Genomic DNA, 13,631 nt, shown 5'->3' with positions numbered 1-13,631 from the left:
GTGAACCATTCTGGCCAGCCATCATCTTCCACCTGCCTGGGGGACTGGCCTGATCACCTCCACCCCCAAAGACGCCTTGTCCAAACTGGAGCTGACAGTGCAATTCCCACCCTCAGGGTGGAGTCTAGGGCTCTGCGGCCAGCAGCTGAAGCAGGCCCTGCTCCACCCCCAAACCCTGCTCTCCAAAGACAAACCTTCTCTCAGGCACCCTCAGGAGGGCAGGCTGACCTGAGGTGCCAGGCCTCACCAGTTTGGCCTCCAAGAGCCATACCACACAATTCCCAAAGTCACCGGAAGGACTCCGGTATCTGATTCAGTCAGTGGGGATCAACTGACCATCTGCAGCTGCTTCCCAGATGGTTTTCTTCTTTTAATGGAAATGCAAGATATACTCGATACAAAATTTGTGATCAAAAGTAGAAAAACTAAGCGTGTATGTATATAGACATAAAACAGACACTAGAAATTCATCAAAGACTGGCTATATTCAATCATCTAATACAGTTTGTGAAATTTCTCACAGCTAGAGTCATCTTCTTGCTAACAAATTGCTATGGACTAAGTATTTGTGTCCCTGCACAAATTCATGTGTTGAAACCTAATGCCCAAGGTGATGCTATAAGGAGGTGGGCCTTTGCAAGGAGCTTAGGTCATGAGGGTGGAGCCCTCATGAATGGGATTAGTGCCCTTATAAAAAAGACCCCACACGGTTCCCTTGTCTTTCCTCCCATGAGGACAAAGCAAGAAGTTGGCAGTGTGCAGCCAGAAGAGGGCCTTCACCAGAGACTGACCCTGATATTGGACTTTGTCTTCCAGAACTGTGGAAATAAATTTCTGTTTATAAGCCATCTAGTCTGTGACATTTTATTATAGCCGCCTGAATGGACTAAGATACAAGTGAAATATATTTATTTAGTATATTTTATATATTTAGATACATAAAATATATGTCTATGTTATATAAATATTATTATATTCATACATTATGTATAATTTTTAACCTCAAAGTTTTTTTATCTATTATATAAAGAGACTTGTAGATTATTCATGCCACTGAAAATTATTTCCACATCACCATATAATACAGTCGGTCAAGCAAAACACATTGACTTTAAAAAATAAAACACATTGCAAGCAACAATATGCAAAAAATACTTACATTTCTCAGGTACTATCGTAGTCCAGAAGTGAATAGGAGTTCAAGACCCTGATCTCTTCCCAAAGAGATTGAAGAGTATGGCTTTGCTTTTCCTGTGATGATACATCCAGAGTTGAATCATTTCATCAAAAGAAAGAGCATTCCCCTGATTAGAAAAACTCAAAGAGCTCAGAACACGATAGGATGAATTTTCCAAAGAGAACAAACCGTCCAGATACGTGAGGGGTCCTGGGCACACGCTCAGTTCTTCTGAAATGAACACATTGGCTCTAAAAGTCAGTAAATAGGCCTTCTGCAAGGCGCATGTAACTTTTATAGCCCAATCGATTTTTTCCTCAAGAATTTTCAGATCTAAATTAATTTTTAATATACTGACCTCAAGTTCTCAGCTATTTTTAGACAAAACTCTCAGATACCCCTTCACTTTAAAGTATTTATAAGAAATGATAGTTAAAGCCTTTCACTCCCAGAAACCCACACAGATGTTGAAAAACACGCAGTGGTCTCAAGTCACTGCATATAGAAAGCCTGGTGGATGCACAGCACTAAGGAGAGTGGGAATCTGCTCACTCCGCTCTGCTCTTAGGCCATTTCACAGGTTCCAGCTCTGCCCAAGACTCCTGACCACAAGGCAAACACATCAGCAAAGAGCAGAAAGGGGTGAAGAACACTCACGCACACGGCACATGTGATATAATAAGAAATACAGAATGGGTCTTCGTTCCCAGTTCCTGACACAAGAGCTTCTTCTAAGACCCTTGGAATCTCTGGAGTGAAAACAGTGCCTTTGTATGCTAATAACATGACGGCTGTCTGGGGCCCCTAGACAGCTTCAGGATGGGAGCTGGTCACCAGAAAGACCCAGGCATAATTAGAAGGTTGAAACTTGTAGTCCAGCCCTCACCCTACCTCTGGGGAAAGGAGAGGGGCTGGAGATGGAACTGAATCTTCATTGACCTGTGATTGAATGAACTGCGCCTATGTAATGAGGCTTCCATGAAAACCCTTAAACTACAGGTCTGAGAAGTTGGTGAACACGCTGAGGTGCTGGACAGGTGGCATGCCCGGAGAGGGTTCTGCACTCCCTCCTCGTGCCTTCGCCCCTTGCCCTATACATCTCTTCCCCCAGGGTGTTCCTGACTTGTGGCCTTTAAAATAAACTGGTAATAGTAAATAAAGTGCCTTCCTTAAGTCTGTGAGTTGTTCTAGCAAATTATTGAAGGAGGGCATTGTGGGATCCCCCTGAGTTTACATCAGGTCTATCAGAACTACAGGTGGCAGCAGGGGACATGCCACTGGCATCTGAAGTGGGCGCAGTCTTGTGGGACTGAACCCTGACTCACCTGTGGGGTCTGCACTGACTCCCCAGGGGTTAGTGTCAGAATTGAACTGAATTCAACTGGACCAGGTTAATGTCCAGAAAATTGGAGAATTGGCTGCTGGTAGGGAAAAACCAAAAACCAAACTAAACCAAAACAAAGCCCACACATTTGGTGTCAGAAGCATCATTAAGTCAACAAACAGTTCAGAGCACATGTGGCTCAAACTTACCTATTTAGAAATTGTCAAGGTCAAGTTCAAAAGTCAGCACCTGGCAGCCCATCCTCAGGTATCTACGATGCCTCTGATGGCATTGGGGGGTGGAGAGAAAACAGGCTGAGCGCGCGACAGAGGACAGGAGCCTTTCTGTCTTAACTCTCCGTCTTGAAACCAACCACACAGTCTTTTTTTATATATATGTAACATTTTATTTATTTTTGAGAGACAGAGAAAGACAGAGTGTGAGCAGGGGAGGGGCAGAGAGAGAGAGAGAGACACAGAATCCGAAGCAGGCTCCAGGAGGCTCTGAGCTGTCAGTCGAGAGCCCAATGCGGGGGCTTGAACCCACGAACTGCAAGATCATGATCTAAGCCAAAGTTGGATGCTCAACTGAGCCACCCAAGCGCCCCTCTTGAAAGTAACCATGCGCTCGTTAGCATTAGGAGTGTCTTGTTCCTTCTTCCGTTGTAGTCCTTTTCTGATAACATGACCTTCATTTTCGGTTCCCCCCTTAACTGCAAAATACCAGAGCCTGGGGGCAGTGAGGTGCTGATCTCTGCTTTCCCAGTATCAAAGACAGGGCTGGGCCAGAAAAAGGCCTCAGTGGATTTTGATGGATCATGAAAAACGAAGGATAGGAGACATAATGTGTGTAGGGGATGAGGGAGCAAAGGATAAAGTTGTCCTCCATAGCCTCAGAAAGATAAGTTGGTTGCTTAAAAAAGAAGTGGTTGGGGCGCCTGGGTGGCTCAGTCGGTTGAGCGTCCGACTTCAGCTCAGGTCATGATCTCACGGTCCGTGAGTTCAAGCCCCGCGTCGGGCTCTGTGCTGACAGCTCGAAGCCTGGAGCCTGCTTCCGATTCTGTGTCTCCCTCTCTCTCTGACCCTCCCCCGTTCATGCTCTGTCTCTCTGTCTCAAAAAATAAATAAACATTAAAAAAAATAAAAAAGAAGTGGTTGTCAAATCTTTATTTTCTGAGATTAATGAAAGAATTGTTGTTTTAAGCCACTCTGATTTGGGGTGATTTAAAAAAATTTTTTAATGTTTATTTATTTTGAGAGAGAGAGAGCAAGTGGGGTTGGAGCAGACAGCAAAGGAGAGAGAGAATTCCAAGCAGGCTCCACACTGTCAGCGCAGAGCCTGATGCAGGGCTCGATCTCACACACTATGAGATCATGACCTGAACTGATATTGAGAGTTAGGTGCTTAACCGACTGAGCCACACAGGTGCCCCTTGGGTGATTTTTTGCACACAATAGTAAGCAGAACAGATCTCAGTGTCGGGAAGTGAGTGCTATTGAAATACAAGCCCCAGTCAGCTCTGCATCTTATATGGAAAGACCTATTTTATTTCTGGAGGGAAATGTTCCACCTTTGGGATTTGCAGGCAGCAGGCCCAAGGGCAGGGTGCATAGTGAGAAACTCCCAAAGGGAGACAGCCCCGGGTGGGCACGAAGCAGGCCATCTGCATGGAGGCTGGCCAGACTGTTCCAGTCACAAGTGGCAAAACGTAGGAACGAGCAGGGAGACCAGTGACATCCTCAGAAATCTGCTTTCATGTTTGTATTCGCTGGATTTGCTCACCCAGAAACATGTATATACCCTTTCTGCCTTAAAACAGCACATGGTTTGTTTTTGCATTTGATTTGGGGTTGGTTTGTTTTCCACCCTCCACCTAGAGAATGTCCTTCAGCTTTGCTGGGACAGAGGGTCAAGCGACAGAACTGCCTGCTGTTTGTGACTGGCCTAGACTCGTATCAGTGGGGCCGACACCCCTGCCTCACTGCCCATGGTCTTACCTCCTCTGGGGTCTACCCTTCCTTTCCTTCCTGGGTCCATTCTTTGTCTCCCTACGGCACTCTTGCCAACTGTTGGCTCTGAAAAGAAACCTCTTTATATCTTGCAAAAATAAACCCAGTCATGTTCTATTTTTAATGGGTTTTAAATGTCTGTTCTACAAAAGAAAAGTCCCTGTAAAAAGAAGTGAAACCCTGGAGCCTCATCGAGGGAGTGTGGATAGGAAGCCGGGCAGGGGGGCAGGAAAAACCAGGTCTGGGCAACCTTGCTCTGGCCCCACGAGGCAGTGAACCTGGACATCCACAGGGAGAAAGGGGGAGTTCACGGAGCACCACCCCGTGTGGGGAGAGGAGTCTGCTACCTGCCTCGGTCGGTCCTCGTACTTGTGGGAGGGCGGCCAGGGAAGCCACGGATGAGGGACGCTAGCTGCGGGCTTGAGGGCCTGGCCACCACAAAGGCATGTCCCCAGCCTCACCCACAAGAAACAGCCAGGCGTCTGAGTGAGGACGCACTGATGGACGCCTGCCCTTGGCCTTGAGCGCTGGCCCAGGCAGGAGGCCCGCCGGTCACACCCCCTCCCACGACAGCCCACGAGAGCGCCCGGTGCAGCCCGCGGTCTAGGCTTTCCCGGGCCGCGCCCCGGCCTGAGGTTTCGGGCCCTCCCGGCACCTGAACCTGTGCCTTCTGCTTGCAGTTCTTCCCTTACGGAGACGCCTCCAAGTTTGCCCAGCACGCCTTCCGAACCTTTGACAAGAACGGGGACGGCACCATCGACTTCCGAGAGTTCATCTGCGCCCTGTCCATCACCTCGAGGGGCAGCTTCGAGCAGAAACTGAACTGGGCCTTCAACATGTACGACCTGGACGGCGACGGCAAGATCACGCGGGTGGAGATGCTGGAGATCATCGAGGTGAGGCGGAGGCCCTCGAGGGGCGGGGCCGGGGCCTTCGGGTGGGGGGCGGGGGCGAGGGCGAGGGCGGGGTCGGGCTTTCGGGGGACCCGGGCGGGGCTGGGCAGGGCGCGTGAGGCGGGGCACCCGGGGCCGCCAAAGGGAACCCTATGGAGGCGGGGCGGGCCCGCGGGCCGGGGCTGGCCTTCCGGACGAGGGCAGGGCAGGGCGAGGACTCGGGGTGGACTTGGCCGGAGCGGGACTTCAGGATGGTGGGCGGCTAGGCTCCCTGGCTGGCCGACGGGCAAGTAAGGCAGAGACCCCCGGAGGACGCTTCCTGGGGCGTAGGCTGTGGCAGCTGCTTTTCTTCCCTGCCAGGAGCCCTGCTGGTTGCATGCCAGGCCTTCAATTCTCCCGACCCTTGTCCCCCTGCCTCAGCCTCAGCGCAGCGCTGGGAAAAGTCACAGATCCAGGCCGCTGGGCCCAGATTCAGTTCTGCCCTTGGCTTAGCTCTGCTCTGCTGGATGTCCCCTTCTTCCTCAAACCAGCTTTCCCTCTGGTGGATGTAAGATGCTGCCCGTGGCTCTAACTGGCATTTTTTTTTTTTTCTAACTGACATTTTTAAAAACTTTGAGTTATTATTTACAAACCATAAATTCACCCATTATAACTGTACAATTTACCAAAGTAAGCCTCCATCGCCATAATCTAATTTTAGAACATTTTAATTCCCCCAGTAAGACCCCTCATGCCACCTGCCTGTTCCTATTCCAGACTCAGAAAACTCCACTCTTCTTTTTCTCTGTGGATTTGGGTTTCTGGCCTTTCATATAAATATAACCATACAATATAAATATCTATAGCCTTTATGAATGACTTCCTTTTTTGTTTAATCTATGTTGTAAGACTTATCAGTATTTCAGTCTTTTATATTACTAAAATAGTATTCAATTGTACAGATACATCATATTGTTTGAGCATTTGTGTCGTTTCTACTTGGCTATTATTAATAATGCTATGAACATCCACCTGCAAGTCTTTTTTTTTTTTTTTAGTTTTTTTTTTTAACATTTATTCATTTTTGAGAGAGACAGAGTATGAGCAGGGAAGGGGCAGAGAGAGAGGGAGACACAGAATCCGAAGCAGGTTCCAGGCTCCAAGCTGTCAGCACAGAGCCCGACGTGGGGCTCGAACTCACAAACTGTGAGATCATGACCTGAGCCAAAGTCGGACGCTCAACTGACTGAGCCACCCAGGCGCCCCCACCTGCAAGTCTTTGTGTGGAAGGGCATTTATTTTTTTCAGGCAGTTTCCTAAAAAAGTTGTTTCTATTTAGGAAATTCTCACGTTGAGAAATAATTGTGTACAGTTAATTGAACTGGACAGTTGGAAGTCCTTATGAACAGAGTCCTTGATCCACAGATCTCCCTAAAGTGTCGTCTTTCTGGACTAAATTTTACTGGCTTGCCTTGCTCAGTTATCTTAGTAGATTATAAATTCCTTCTTGGTTGGGACCACATTTCCTGTTTTCTTAAATCTTCAAGGGCTGGTGCTCACCTGCACCTCAATCCCAGAATGTTTAAAACAGAGCTCAGCGCTCTCCTCCTGAATAAAGATTCCTCATCCATTATTCTTGTGCTTACCACGGAGCCACTCTTTCTACTCACTTCCTCCAGCCAGAAACCTGGGAGTCAGACAAGACACACATATCTGATTATATCTCTGTCTTATTTAAAACGATTTAAGGAGTCCTTTGAAGTAAATTTAAGTTCTTTATCATGTCCTAGGAGAACTTTACGCTCTGTTTCTGGTTTTCCCAAGGCTATCTATAAGATGGTAGGCACTGTGATCATGATGAAAATGAATGAGGACGGCCTCACGCCTGAGCAGCGAGTAGACAAGATTTTCAGCAAGATGGATAAGAACAAAGATGACCAGATTACACTGGATGAATTCAAAGAAGCTGCAAAGAGCGACCCTTCCATTGTATTACTTCTGCAGTGCGACATTCAGAAATGAGCTGAGGTCAATGCTATGGACTGCACAAAAGTCTCAATGTTCCATTCAGTCTGCAGCTACACACACACACACACACACACACACACACACACACACACACTTACACAAATATTGCTTGGACTACCTATCAATGGACTTGCTTCTTGTGTTTGAAACACTTGTGTGCATGAGAATGTCATTTGCTAATGAATTTTAAAAGCATATATTATAAAACAAACAACCTGCCACGATGTGATACGTGTAACATCATTTCATAAAAACCCTCCTCCCCTAAAGCCTGGGCAGAAATGTGCTGCAAAGAGTTCTATGGTTTCTTGTTCATGTTTTGCCAATGCTCGTGTCTCCTTGATTACATGTTAGTAGCACTGAGACCCCCACGGTAATGTAACTTTAATATAAGCTGTGTCACCATTCTCCTGTAAAATAGTACCGACAGACATGTGGAGGGGCCTTGGCTCCTCTGTGTGGTCCATACTCGAGATCTTGTATTATCAGTGGAGATAAATGTGCTACATTTGCATGCCTTTTAGGTTTGCCTTAATTCTTACCTCATTTGCATCCTATCAATCTGGAAAGAGCTATGTTGGAATTAATGCAGTATAAAACTTAAAAATCCTGCTAAATGACTCGTTAAGTATATCTATCTATATATACATATACACAAAGATATTATTTATTGAAAGTAAAAAAAAAACAAACAAACCTGGAAGTGTATTGATTTCTGCTTGAATTTTCAAAGGCATCCAAAGAGGTGGCAACAGATGTCCCAAATAAATTTATAACATTTGACTTTTTCCCTCAATTCTTACTTCGTAATTTTAAATTTGATGTTCATAATCATCAAGGGTCAGGTAGCAACAACTTACCAAATCGACCCTCTTAAACACACAACTTCGGAATTCAGAGAATTAATGACACCAAATGACAGCAACTTTCCAACTCTTCATCCTGGCCCTCAAAAGCAGGGCAAAAAACATGCTATGTAAAGTTGAAATGAAACATAAAGCTTGTTTGTTCTCAACAAATGCTCACTGTGTGAAAATAAGCTTCATCTCAACATGACTGGGTGCTGAGGACACATCATCTCTTTTCTTTTTAATTTTTTTAATGTTTATTTATTTTTGAGAGACACAGAGCATGAGCGGGGGAGGGGCAGAAAGAGAGGGAGACACAGAATCCGAAGCAGGCTCCAGGCTCCGAGCTGTCAGCACAGAGCCTCATGAGGGGCTCGAAGCCACGAACCGCGAGATCATGACCTGAGCCAAAGTCTGACGCTTAACTGACTGAGCCACCCAGGTGCCCCAGGACACATCACCTTCTTCAGAACCATGTGGACGACACATGCAGCCAGCTAAGTGTCCTCCAAAAGTAGCCCGTAGGAAAGAATACGTCTATCTTTCCAAGTCAAAAGTATACTGGTTGTTATTTTTAATGATAGAACAAAATGCTGACCCTTTTAGCCCGGAGGAAGGCAGGTGGAAAAGATTCCCTCAAGAACTCTAAAGGCAGGTTGGGATTTTCAGAAAGTATCTAGAGCTGTTTTTTTCTTCAGGGCTGTGCAACAGAACTCTCTGGGGTGATGGAAATGTGTACGTCTGCACCAGCTTCATGTAACCATTGAGTACTTCGATATGGCTAATGTGACTCAGGAACTTAATTTTCATTTTAATTATTTGCCACATGTGGCTAATAGTTACAGTATCAGACAGGGCAGTGCTATATATTATTCACTTTTTATTCCGTGCCTTTTTTTTTTTTTCTCTAAGTACTCTTCCTTTGTCTGTCTTAGGATCATTAAGTCAGACCAGAGACCAGGGCCTAACGATTTCATGCAGCCATTCAACAAGAAGCTGTGAGCAAGCACACCTCACCACAAACACTCGGGACGCCGATGGTACCTGAAACACTGATAGAACCGTCCCAAGTGCTAATAGAATGTCCTTCGCCCCTGTGCTTGGTGAGTCCAAAGTGGGGGCAGGGAGAGATGGGAGAGCCTCGGTGCCCCCCGATATTCTCTCCCCCTACTAAGTGACGGGGAGGTGGGGTGAGGAGCCGGGGAGGCTCCTTAGAATGGTACTCGGTTAAGTCAGACTCTGGCCATGCATTCATAGCAAATCTTCATTGGCCGCACCCTACGCACCCAACGCCCTTCTCACGGGGGGAGACAAATGATACCCAAACACCACACACACACACACACACACACACGTCCACCTGTAAGAACAGTGAAGAAAAGAACCATGAGCTGAGAAGGATGGGCAGCGACGGCACGTAGCAGTAACTACTTGTTTGAGTGGTTAGGTGACATGTAGAGGAAGACCTGAAGGAAGGGAGCCACCGAGATGTTCAGAGCAATTATGGAGAGAGAAAAAAACCCAACCCTCCAGCAGCCCGACTCGTTCTTATCGTAAATACAATGTGGGGACTGGGCCAGCAAGTGAACACGGCACCGGTAGTGTAGACGGGTGCAGCCGAGCTTGGCTAGAGCAAGTGCGCGGGCGCTCTGGGAGGCAGCATGCTCACTTCTGGGTGTATTGCCCGGAGAAGTGCTCACAGACCTACAGGGCGCCGTAAGGGGACGTGTCCCAGGATGTCTGTGACAGCGTGTGGGGGAACTGCAGGCAACCTGGCGGCTCATCGCTGGAGGAATAGGTAGGTCAAGTGTGATCGATGCATCCTAGGCATACAGTGGCCAGAAGCAACAATGCACGCACAGCAACATGCCGAACAGGGAAAAGAGAAATAAAATCTCTTGCAGGGTGTAATATATAAACGTCAACGCATTCTCATGGTAAGAACACTGAAGTCATGTTGAAACAAAAGGAAATATCACATCGGAGTAGTTATTGGGGGTGGGGAGTAATGGGAGTGGTTCAGTCACCGGTGTTCCACAACACCTCACCCCCAACACCTGGTGGCTTGAGATAGAAGCAATCATTTTACTATTTCCATGGTCTGCGGGGCAAGAGTTTGAGAGAGGTGTGGAGGATTCTGGCTCGGGGTCTCTCCTGCAGTTGCAGGCCTGTGGCAGCTTGAGCTGACACAGGGGTCTGGAGCAGCCGGGGGTTCTCTTCCCATGATCTCAGGGCTCCCCCCACATCTGGGGCCAGTTTGTGCTTTCTCACACCGCGGTGGCCTCAGCGACTTTCATGGTGGTTCAGGCTCCAGCTCAAGTAGTCCTAAGAAGAGGCTGGACGTTTCATAGTTTTTTCTGACCTGACCCCAGGTCATGAAATACCACCTCCACAGACAGCATTTTACTGGTGACAAGAAAGTCAAAAACCCATCCAGAGTCAAGGGAATATGATTCCATGTCTTGCTTTTTACAAGGGAATCCTTTTGTTTGAAGAAATCGTATTTCCTATAATTCACTCATTTGGGATAACAGTCTCTGGATGAATAATATGAACTTCTTTCTTTTCTTTTTTTTAAAAAAAAATTTTTAATGTTTATGTTTATTTTTGAGAGAGAGAGTGTGACCAGGGGAGGGGCAGAGAGAGAGGGAGACACAGAATCTGAAGCAGGTTCCAGGCTCTGAGCTGTCAGCACAGAGCCCGACACACGGTTCAAACCCACAAACTGTGAGATCATGACCTCAGCTGAAGTCAGATGCCTTACTGACTGAGCCACCCAGGTGTCTCTGAATTTCTTTCTTAAAGAGCAGGATTTTCTCCACACGGTTGGAAATAATGTCAAGAAGTAAAACACATGCTTAAACAGGTGTGTTCAGAGAGCCCTACGGCAGAGGATGTGTAGGGCTATGGCGAGAAACGGATAGTCAATTAGAGCCTCTAAATACAGTAGCGTAGGGTTCCCGTAGGTCCTTTCTTGCAAGCAATTACGTTTCTCCAGTATTCTGGGCACACAGTTTGGATTTTTCTCAGCATCTTGCAGGTGAACTATAGATCTTCAGATTCTTAAGTGGAGTTTTCCATTCTCACACTCGCCAGTGTGACTTTCCTCATCAAGTAGCAGTGTGCTGGCCTCCTCGTCCGCTCCTTCGCTGTCCTTGTGAAAGGCACCGTATCACCCCAGGCCAATTACCCTTGATTCTTCTCTCACAACTCCCCAGTATTACCAGCAACTCCACTGCCTCTAGATCTCAAATTTAAATGCTTCTCCCCCCATTACTTTGGCCCAAGTCCCCATGACCTCTTACCCGGACCACCGTCAGGGCTTGCTTTCTGTTTACCACGACCCAAACCCTACTCTATCCCCACGGCAGCCAGGAGGAGTCTTTAAATAGGTTCACTAGACCAGGTCTGAAAACTTCCTTAGACGTCAAATGATCTTTCTTCTGCCTACCTCTGAACCTCATCCCCTTTGCTCATGAAGCTGTATCAACATGAGCCTTTCGATTCCCGGACACGAAGTTCATTCTCGCAAGAGGGCCTTTGCCCTCATTTCCTCTGCCTGGAACTGCTGCCCTAGGTCTTCCCATAGCTCGTTCTCTCACTCGTTTCAGGCTCTGCTTAAATACCTTCTGCAAAGTCTTCCCCTAACAGGGCTTCTGAGATACCACTCCCCTCCACTGTTAACTCCTTACCCTGCTTTATTATGCAAGCAATTACAGTTACCTGGAAATTATAACTTTCAGCTCCATGAGGGCAGATTTGGTATTACTCACAGGAGTGTCCCCTGTGCTTTAAAGTGCTATAAGCACATGGCAGGAACTTCATCATTTTTGCATGAATTAATCTCTACATTCGTATACTGCAGAAAATCAGGGAACAACAGCCCTCTAAGCTTGCTGATCAGTGAGTGTTCTCAGGCCGCAGTTGTTTCTATGGACTCTATCCAGATGCCCCGGCCAAAATGTAATAGGGTAGGTATCAATATCATATATAATTAGGACAGAACATTTCGTTTGCTGACTCAAAGAAACAGCGAATTTATATCTACCCTATTAGTTTACCACTCTTTAAACAAAAGCTATTCCTATTAAATACTGTTTTGGTGGATCTTCAAGTCCACAGCCATTTAGCTCCTGTCATGAAGTATCTGTTACCCTATGAACTCATACAACTCTAAGTTTCAAACCAGTTCTCCAGAAAGTCTGAGCTGGCTGAGGTACATCTATCTGTGTTGACGTAAAACCAAGTCCTAAATCTAACCGGAACATTACTGACTCGGGACACAATACTTCGTACTAAGTTGTGCCACACCTGCCTGTACAAAGGAAATCGGGATCCTTGGGGCTCCACCAGTCGAAAACACTTCTGATTCGGCCCAAGTCCTAGACAATAGTTTCTTACTCAGAACTGAGACATTTTGGAGACATGTGAAGGAAAGAAAAAAAAAAAAAAGCAGCACTAGAGAACGGGAGAAGTGAAAATACTTAAACAAGAAGGCAGTGACTGAATCTTCAGTGTAATCTTCAATATTGAGTAACTATTATTTATATCTTGGTTTACTAAAACTCATCGTATTTGTCATCTTGAGACTGGTTTTAATCACGTCCACCCCGCGGATTTGAGAAGGTAGGATTGAAGAGTCCGAGGGAGTATGTGCCCCTTGTTTCCCGGGATTTCATTCCTCAGTTCAGCCCTGATGATAAACCAGAGGTCGAGGAACCCTCTGATGTAGTGAAGTCACCCCGTACATACACGTTTTAAGCTTTATTTTTAGAAGTTACATATAGTTAATTTTTTTCTTCTTTTATTCTAACTAATCAATGTTACTATTAATTAGAACATCGAGATTATTTTCACTTATGATAGTTGAAACCAAAACTTTGTGAGGCTAAAGCAATGAATAATCTTCAGCTCTTAGCAAAAGATATTCAGATACTTGAGGATTTTACTTCCCACTCTGCACTCAGAACCGTAACATTCAAAAACTATCGTAAGGATTTAGATGCAAAAATTATTTAGCTAATCTAAGTTTATGCATTTGGTATATTCTTCATTTTTTTAATTTGAAAAAGCACATGTATGTTAAAAAATAGTTTTGATACAAATTAGTTATAAACATAACTTTAAAAGGTCAGACTTTGTATGGTTATGGGGGATGTTTAAAACTTTCAGCATACATCTCCTCTTTCTATAAATTCTTAGATTAGAAAAGCAGTTTGCCAACTGATCTCACATTAAGGCTAAATCAGACTCCCTTCCCTAAAATAAAAAACAAAATCCATTTTTTCTCAGTAACAATAGAAGTGCTGTTGTTTTTTAAAATACCGTTTTTCTTAAAATACGTCCTTTTCAATTACATAAATATTTATTGCT

General features: G+C 45.8%; 1 protein-coding gene across 1 annotated transcript in view; it reads left to right on the top strand.

Annotated features, from left to right (window-relative positions):
* Positions 1–8,193, top strand: part of VSNL1 (visinin like 1) — a 97,412-nt gene extending 89,219 nt beyond the window's left edge. Inside the window, exons 3-4 of the mRNA XM_019451381.2 lie at positions 5,191–5,406; positions 7,207–8,193. Of these exons, the coding sequence (XP_019306926.1) occupies positions 5,191–5,406; positions 7,207–7,404 (414 nt within the window). The 3' untranslated portion in view covers positions 7,405–8,193. The remainder of the gene's footprint in view (positions 1–5,190; positions 5,407–7,206) is intronic.
* Positions 8,194–13,631: the final 5,438 nt, after the last annotated feature.

Source organism: Panthera pardus, unplaced genomic scaffold (genome assembly GCF_024362965.1).
Source record: "Panthera pardus isolate Hobbes unplaced genomic scaffold, ASM2436296v1 HiC_scaffold_26, whole genome shotgun sequence".
Classification (NCBI taxonomy): domain Eukaryota; kingdom Metazoa; phylum Chordata; class Mammalia; order Carnivora; family Felidae; genus Panthera; species Panthera pardus.
This window is presented reverse-complemented; position numbering and strand designations above follow the sequence as displayed.